At 36.2% G+C, this 8,715-nt stretch overlaps 1 protein-coding gene across 1 annotated transcript; it reads left to right on the top strand.

Annotated features, from left to right (window-relative positions):
- The first annotated feature begins 963 nt into the window (after nt 1-963).
- LOC18436228 (L-type lectin-domain containing receptor kinase SIT2) lies at nt 964-6,089 on the top strand. The gene is made up of 2 exons (XM_006846250.4): nt 964-1,141; nt 3,803-6,089. Exon 2 carries the CDS (start codon nt 3,887-3,889, stop codon nt 5,885-5,887), a length of 2,001 nt encoding a protein of 666 aa, XP_006846313.1. The 5' UTR covers nt 964-1,141; nt 3,803-3,886; the 3' UTR covers nt 5,888-6,089.
- The last annotated feature ends 2,626 nt before the right edge of the window (nt 6,090-8,715 follow it).

Genomic DNA, 8,715 nt, shown 5'->3' with positions numbered 1-8,715 from the left:
TTTTCTGACCAACAAATCACCAATAAGCTCAAGCATTCAATAGATATTGATGGAATTAAACCTAGAATTGCAAGAAAACCCAAAAACCTCTACATAGACATAACTTTGTCAAATATATGGTGTTTCGCATAACTCTTGTACCAAAATCATTGTTGCGGTGCGATCTTCGTTTTCCTGGCAAAATATCTCATGTTCTGGCACCGGAAATCGTAATAAGAAGGCCAGTACCATGCTGATAGGAAGCGGCCCTTAGTGAGCACCCTATACATCATAGGTGAAATTTGTATAAGATTGCCTCCTTATACTGCACAAGTAAGGCGCAGCTATAAAATTTACTTAGAGATGTTTTTTCAATGTCAAAAACCTTTGATGGTTTGAAAATCTCGTTTTATTCCCAATTATAAAATTTAAAATTTAAAAAATGGTACTGATCGAGCAGTTCAATAAACACTTGAAAAATCTTGAAAATAGACAGTCCAGATAACTTGTTATAAGATGCACTATGTTTTTAACTTGGAATTTGTTTTTTTCTTCATGTCCATTTATCTCAAGGTCGATATGATAAGTTGGAGGGTTCTCCTATGCCGGAACACTCTCCACTGTAGGATTCTGATGTACACCTAGGTTGAAACCTTCTATAAACTCTTTCCCTACATCATTTCTTGAAAATTGATCGTTTTTTGGTGCAGTTTTCATACGGATGCCTATGTAGCTGTAGAGACACGGTTTAACAAATATACACCGTCTATACATTTCGATGGCCATGATCGCGTAGTAAAGAAAAAGGCAAACTTGGTGATCGTCGATAGCCAATTTTGCTTCTCTCGGCACATCCCTTTGCCACACCAGCCTTGGAGGCTAGATGGGAGGAAGAGGAATTTAGAGAGAAAAAGAGGGGATAGTTGGATTGAAAGAGAAGAGGAAGAGATGTTAAAGAATTTAGAGAGAGAAAAAAGGGAGAGTTAGGGTGAGTAGAGAGAGAAGAGGAAGAGAAGTTCAAATTGGAGGTTTTGGAGAGAGAAATAGGGGAGAGTTGGGGTGAGTAGAGAAAGAAGAGGAAGATAAGTTCAGATTGGAGGTGTGCAGTGCAAGTTATTGAAGCTCAAAACCTTCATCAAAGTTTCTCGGACATCATCTTCAGGTAAGGATGAATCCAATTGATTTTAGCATGACGATCATTTGTAGATCCACCATGACGCCCATTTCAAACAAATAGAAAACAATTTCAGTGAGGTTTTTGCATCAAGACCTCATGTTATTGAACCCTAAATCACCCATCTTCCCTTCTTTAATTTTCTCTCTCAAATCAGAACCAAACAATCTAATAATTGATTCAAATCCTTCATATTTCATCCATTTAGAAAAACCCTAAATTCAGTTTTGGATCAATTGAAAAATTTGTAGAAATTGATGTACAAATTTTTCTATATATATTCATGTTATATATCCAAAAACCTCTACCCTACTTTCGTCATGACATAGCAAGCATATTTTGGGCATCGTTTTTTGTATAGGGCACCCGTATGAGAGAGAGAGAGAGAAAGAGAGAGAGAGAGGGATTCATTTTTGTCTTGGGCACCTGTATGAGAGAGAGGACGGGACGATGGTGAAAGTAGCAAGCACAACTTGGGATGAGAGGGTAGAGAGAGAGAGATCTGCATGCGAGAAATTTTTGGAGGGAAATAATTTGTAGAGAGAGAAATGGAGGAAAACAAAACTAGCCCATTGATGAAATAATTTATTGAGGTTTAGGTCAACATCTCAACTACAAAAAAAAAAAAAAACCAGAAGTTGCCCGTTGACGAAATACTTTCTTGAGGTTTATGAAATATTTTTTTGAAGTGTGGATCAACATCTTAAACGTCTAATTTAGTTATGATAAAGATGCAACCCTATTCAAACTTTTCTCTTTTTTTATTTTATCATTATAAATTTTTTCTTTTTTTTTCACCCAAACCTACCCATTTTTGACTTTGGAAAGAAAACCTCTCCCTACTTTTGACCCTTGAGAGATACTTCTCAGCATGCGTTTTTTTTGTTTTTAAGGGGAGAGCCGTATAAAAGAGGGATCTTATCCCTTTCACAAACCTTAACCATGATCTTAACCCTTTCACAAACCTTAACCATACTTTATTCATATCGTAACCAATGATAGCCATCCGTTATCCTTGGTTAAGTCTTTACATTTAACCAAGGTTTCCTAACCCCAACCAAGGTTCCTTACCCTAAGGAACTCACTCCCCTACCAAGGTTTCCGAGCCCACACGCATTGGATTTTATGCCTGGAACAAAAGAAAAAAATACAATTTAAAGTACCAATGATATACCGGGTACCAAAATTTACCAATTGGATGAGGTTTTGAGCAATCAGCCCATACACTCTACTCAAGTACATTCTCCTTTCCAATTTGAAAATGTAACCGATCAATGACTTTCACCACAACCAAACAAAAAGTTAATTATAAATTTTTAAATTATAATTTTTAGATAATTTTTGGATAAGTTAATTCTTTATAAAGTTTGTCTAGAATTAACAACTCTTCATAAAAATTAATGTTATAATGGGTTGTGATGGATGTATTTATAAAAAAGAAAAAGTTTATTTAGAGCCGAAGCTCTTATCAATCAAATTAGAGCCCACCTAAATAGTTAATTATAAATTTTTAAAATATAAGTTTTAGATAATTTTTGGATAAGTTAATTCTTTATAAAGTTTGTCTAGAATTAACAACCCCTCATAAAAATTAATGTTATAAAGGGTTGTGATGGATGTATTTATAAAAAAGAAAAAGTTTCTTTAGAGCCGAGGCTCTTATCAATCAAATTAGAGCCCACCTCAATAATTTCATTAGAAGATGTTGTTTTGATGCCCAAATATCTTCGATTGATCATTTTGATATCAAGATGCATGGACATGATAAAAAAGTATATTTCAAATTTTGAAAATAGTGCATCTTGTAATCCATGTTTAAACTGTCAATTTTCAAGATTTTTAAGTTTTCATAGATTCACTTGTCTACATTATTTTTGAAGCTTTAAATTTTATAATTAAAATAAAATTATATTTTAAGGCTATCACAAAGATTTCCAATATTGAAATCACATTGCTCAGCACCATTTGAAAGTGGGCTCTAATTTGATTGTTTAGAGCCACAACTCTATACAAACCACATCCTTATAAAAAATATCATTACTTTTTTTTAAAAAAAATTATTTTAATAGAGAACTTAATTATAAAGTAATGACAAATTTGAAATTTTTACAAAAGTACAATAGCATTTTGGAAGTTAGTGTTCTAAAATTTTATTTAAAGAGTGCCATTGTCTTTTAATAAAAATTTTAACTTTACCTTTTTATAAAGATGACAAAAATACTTTTTTTTCTAGGAGTCATATTTACAAAATTTTTTATTTAATGATCAAAATATCATAAAAAATAATTTTTTTAAAAAAATAAACCACAAAATATTTAAGATTAGCTATAGGAATCCGGATCTATTATTCTTCTCTTTCAAAGACAGTGCCATTACTTACGATTCGCATCTACCACTAAATTGTGGTGATTCTTTTTGGAGAATGGCTCATCTCCACCGCCCACTACCATAAAAGGACGGTTTGGATGAAAGTAACACTGGTATGCTTTCCCCTTAAAATAATCACACACAATGCTAAAGGGTTGGTTAACATTAAAACAAGTTGACGGAGAGATAAGGCGGCGGGTACACAAGATTATCATGTGACTGCAATCCAATCCTTTCCTCATTTCTTCCACAATTGACTATATAAATGTATGTATTCCACAGCCTGGTTTCCTTTTTCCCAACTGAAAAAAAACCCAATAAACCTTGCGTCCCCTGCTACTGTAAGAGAAGCAGAAAAGATAAAAAATGTTGCTCCAAGCTGTGCTCCTCATTCTTGCAGTCAACCTCTCTGCCTCATATGAGACTGGCTTTAACTACTCAAGCTTCCATGGAGCAAACTTGAGCTTAAATGGTGTCTCAGAGGTCACACCAAGTGGAGCCTTACAGCTAAGCCAATTTTCTCAACTGGTGATAGGTCATGCTTTCTACCCCAACCTCTTGCAATTCAAGAACTCCCCATCGGGAAATGTTTTCTCTTTCTCAACAGCTTTCGTATTTGTTATCGAGGCTGCAGATGTCCTCGCATCTGGTGGTTTTGCATTTGCTATCTCTCCTTCTAGTAAGCTCGAAGGAGGCCAAAGCACGCAGTACCTCGGACTCGTTGGCATCACAGGAAATGGTGACCCCAAAAACCAAGTTTTTGGAGTCGAATTTGACACTTACAAGAGCGTAGATTTAGGAGACATCGATGATAACCATGTGGGTATTGACCTGAACAGCGTGAGGTCTAATGTATCCGTTTCTGCGGCTTATTCCATGACAAAGGATTATGAGACTACCAAACACAACATAAGTCTCAAGAGTGGAGACCCAATTCAGGTATGGATAGACTATGATGGCATAGAGAAGATGCTGAATGTAACTCTATCTCCTATTCAGATAGCTGGAAGAACCAAGCCCCCTTTGATTTCTACCAGGGTTGATCTCTCACCAATCCTACAAGAGTTCATGTATGTGGGTTTCTCTGCAAGCACAGGCGTGTTTTTAGCCTGCCATTACATTCTGGGATGGAGCTTTGCAATAAATGGAAGGGCTCGAGATTTAGATCTCTCTCACCTTCCTTGGTACCCTAAACCCAAATCATCTAGAGGGATTTCAAAGGCTTCTATGATTGGCATAATTCTATCTTCTATAATCCTAGCCATGGCAATTATATCAGGGATTGTATACCTTGTTAAAAGGCAAAGGGATGAGGAGATCGTGGAAGAGTGGGAGTTGGAGTATGGGCCACATAGGTTCTCATACAAGGAGCTATGTGATTCCACCAAGAATTTCAGAGAGGATAGGCTGGTGGGATCTGGGGGCTTCGGCAAGGTTTATAGAGGAGTGATGCCAGACTCTGGGATGCAAATTGCAGTGAAATGCGAGGCAAACAATTCTGGAGAATTTTTAAGAGAGTTCTTATCAGAGATCTCCATCATTGGGAGACTACGACACAGGAACCTGTTACCACTACTTGGATGGTGCAAGCGGAAAACAGAGCTCCTCATAGTCTATGAGTACATGCCCTATGGTAGCCTTGACAAGCACCTGTTCGATGAAAGCACCCCACTTTTAAACTGGGAGCAGCGGTACCACATCCTTAAAGGTGTCGTCTCGGCGTTGCTCTACCTACACGAACAATGGGAACAAGTGATAGTACACAGAGACGTGAAGGCTAGTAACATTTTGTTAGACACAGATATGAACAGTCGATTGGGGGACTTTGGGCTAGCACGGTCATGCGATCATGGAACCAACATGCACACGACACACGTGGTGGGATCACTTGGCTACCTTGCACCTGAGGTGTCCCGTACTGGCAAGTACACCACTTACTCTGATGTCTTTTCATGCGGCATTGTGTTGCTCGAGGTGGCTTGCGGGCGTAGGCCAGTCGACGTGAGGAGGTTGCCAGAAGAAATGATTTTGGTGGACTGGGTGTGGAAGTGCTTCAGTGAAGGAAAGCTCTTGAATGTTGCTGACCCTAGGCTTAAGGGTGGATTTGTGGAAGAAGAGATGGAAATGGTCTTAATGATAGGATTGATGTGCTCTTACCCTGTGCCTGGTGCAAGGCCTAGCATGAGGCAAGTGTGCCAATATTTGGATGGTGATATTCCTTTCCCTAAAAATACATTGCCTAATGACATTTTGGTCAACATAAACGGAAAGAATGACTCCTTTGAAGCCCATATTTCTGCTCATGATGATTTCTTCTATTTGAGTTCTTCTGGAGGGACTGAGTTTTTACTCTCAGGAGGCCGGTGATGGATGGATCACCGTTTTCGACATAAACATACTCTTTGTTTTTCTTCTTCTATCTCAGTTTGTAATAGAAATGTGTACTTCCTTTTTGTTTTCTTCTTCGATCTTTTATCATTTATAAATTGAGTGTATATTAGAAATGTTTGTAAGTATTGTGATTAAGAAGTTTAGAAGAACAGGGTTCCAAGGGCTACATAACCTAAAAGTAAGAGTCAAATGGTTTGCTCAGTCGTGCCATTCATTTTATACCTCATCTAGCATTTGCATATCCAAATGTGTGTTAAACGAATTTATTTCTTGCAATTTATCTTCCTTTTTTCTGTTTTTTGTGTGGGCATTTGTCTATTTTCTCTTTAACATCTTCATCTCATGTCATTGCATCTCTCCATATTAAATCCCACTCATATCATCCATATCAGCTTCATCTCTTTACCATCTTCATCTCACGTTATTCATTAGTCCATATTGAAACCTTCTCTCTCCTTAATCTAAGTCACATTATTTCTTACCATCCAATACCATCTGTATGATCATACCATCTGTATGATCCAAATCATTCATGCCATCCATGTGTTCAAATCTCTCATGCCTAAACTATACTTTCTCGTTTATGCATGCTCCTACAATTGTATATTTTCAAGCATTTAAGTTGCTTCTTCGGTATCTCAAGAATACACAGTCTTACGGTATAAGAATCTTATATGCTAGTTCATCTTATCTGCTAGTTCCTTTGAGTTATACACATATCAGATGGGCTGGGTATCAAAATACTGGTTGTTCGACCATTTATTTTTGCACCTCTTTTAGTTCCAATTGTATATCTTGGATGCTAAGAAACAATCGAGTGTGGTTCATTCAAGTGCTGAAACTGAATACTAATCTATGGCATCCACTACTACAGAATTAACATGGCTTTCTTTGATTCTTTGAGACATTGGGATGTCGCTTCCTCAACCACCACCAACATTTATTTTTGACAATACGAGTGCTATCTACATGACAATAAATCATGTCTTTTACACTAAAACAAAGCACATTGAATTAGACTATTATTTTTTTTTGTGAAAAGGTTGTTCTTGGATTACATATCACTCAGTTTATTTACTCTTATAGTCAAGTAGCTCGTATCATCTCTCGGCCATTGCCCTGAGATATTTTTTGAGATTTTTGCTTCAAACTCAAACTTCATATATGCTTCCCCAGCTAGGTTTGAGGGGGGAGATAGAAACAAAATTTAAGAATCCTAGTTTTTGGAAAGGCAATAGTAGAAATATTGCTTTGTACTTTTGCGAGATTGTAACACGAAAGGAAAGTATATATTACATGTAATAAGATAGACATCCATTATACTATTGTATCACTATCATATATATAATAAAAGAACCACCACAATATTTGTGTGGGGCACAGTTATTTTTCAAGTGTTCCTCTCTCTCTCTCTCTCTAAATTTATGGAGTTTAATCAGCCTGTCATTGACTCACATGGCCTCACCCTTACATAAACTTTTTTCTTTCTTAAAATATTGTTATTTTATTTTGCAATTCCATAACTTCTATTATTGTGTATCCATTATTGTTAGGCCCACCCAATATAATTATGTTGGTTTTAACAAGTGTAGGAAAATAAATTGGAGCAGTTAACCGGTCATGGGGTCAGAAACGGTAACGCAATACTAACCGGTAACTGGGCCTTTCAACCCGTCTAACCCGGCAACTCTTGGGTGGTAAAAAAAATGTTCAAATAAAAAATATAAAAAAATTTAATATAATATAAAACATATATTTAAAGCATGATTAAACAAAGCACATCCAAATGAAGTTGAAAATTAATAAAATAATAATAATTTTACGAAAATGATTAGTGCCCAAGGGTTTTTTTGAATTTTTTTAAAAAAAGATGGAAAATTTAAAAATAAGTATTAATGGTCAAAACATTAAAAAATACATTACAAATAAATCCTTTAAATCCTTTATTTTTTTGAGATTTTATATAATTTTTTTGTTTTAAATACCCAGCTAATTCACCAAAATCAACCAATGATCGGTTCCGATCTAATCGGGCAGTTACGATTTAAGCCGCTCGATTTTTCCGGTTTCAACGTTGGATAAAGTCTCTCACGTCAGCAGTTGAAGTCATGGAATTTTATTTTTAAATTATTGGTGTATGGTTGGTTGAAATGGTTGTCTTCCATGTGAAGTTAGCCAAGTCATAAGATATGACGGTTGACTTAGCAAACCAATGAAATCCCCATTCCCTTCCACCCTCATTTTGTAAACACTAAACCCAAGGAATCCAAGAAATTTCTCAACAAAGACAAATACATGACGACAAAACATCACGATCTGAAGGCACATCAAAGTCTTTCGAGGGGGGAGCCAAATTGTTTGATCTTTGATTCAAGAGGGTAGCATGCATTGCAGATGCTTAATTTGGATACCTTGACAACTGAGATTTAATATATGCTTCTAACTTCCAGGAAGAAACGCAAGATATTTTTTATTTACAATGATGTTTTAATTTACTACAAGAAATTATAGAGAAGAAGGAATTGCAAATAGATTAAGACACATCAATTCCATACCTCTCAATTCCCAATGGCAAAAGCACTTCACCACCATAAACTAAAGAAAAGGGAAAAGGGCGTGGCTTCGGTCACACCCCTCGTTTTGGTCCTATATGCCCACAACATCTCGAGCAGTCTTTCGTGCCAATCTCTTTCGGTGGCGGAAACCACTTCTTTGCCGAATCATAATGTCTGGTACTCCATATATAAAAATAACATTAGTACAAACAAAATTAGTCGTTGTTTTCCCGATAACCTTTCTGAATG

Source organism: Amborella trichopoda, chromosome 8 (genome assembly GCF_054954075.1).
Source record: "Amborella trichopoda isolate Santa Cruz 75 chromosome 8, AtrichopodaSantaCruz75HAP2 v2.0, whole genome shotgun sequence".
Classification (NCBI taxonomy): Eukaryota; Viridiplantae; Streptophyta; class Magnoliopsida; order Amborellales; family Amborellaceae; genus Amborella; species Amborella trichopoda.
The sequence above is the reverse complement of the archived record's forward strand: the minus strand, read 5'-3'. Positions and strand labels throughout refer to the sequence as shown.

What these genes read in the sequence shown, in the direction of transcription:
- LOC18436228 (XM_006846250.4), top strand. Translation starts at nt 3,887, where the DNA reads ATGTTGCTCCAAGCTGTGCTCCTCATTCTTGCAGTCAACCTCTCTGCC.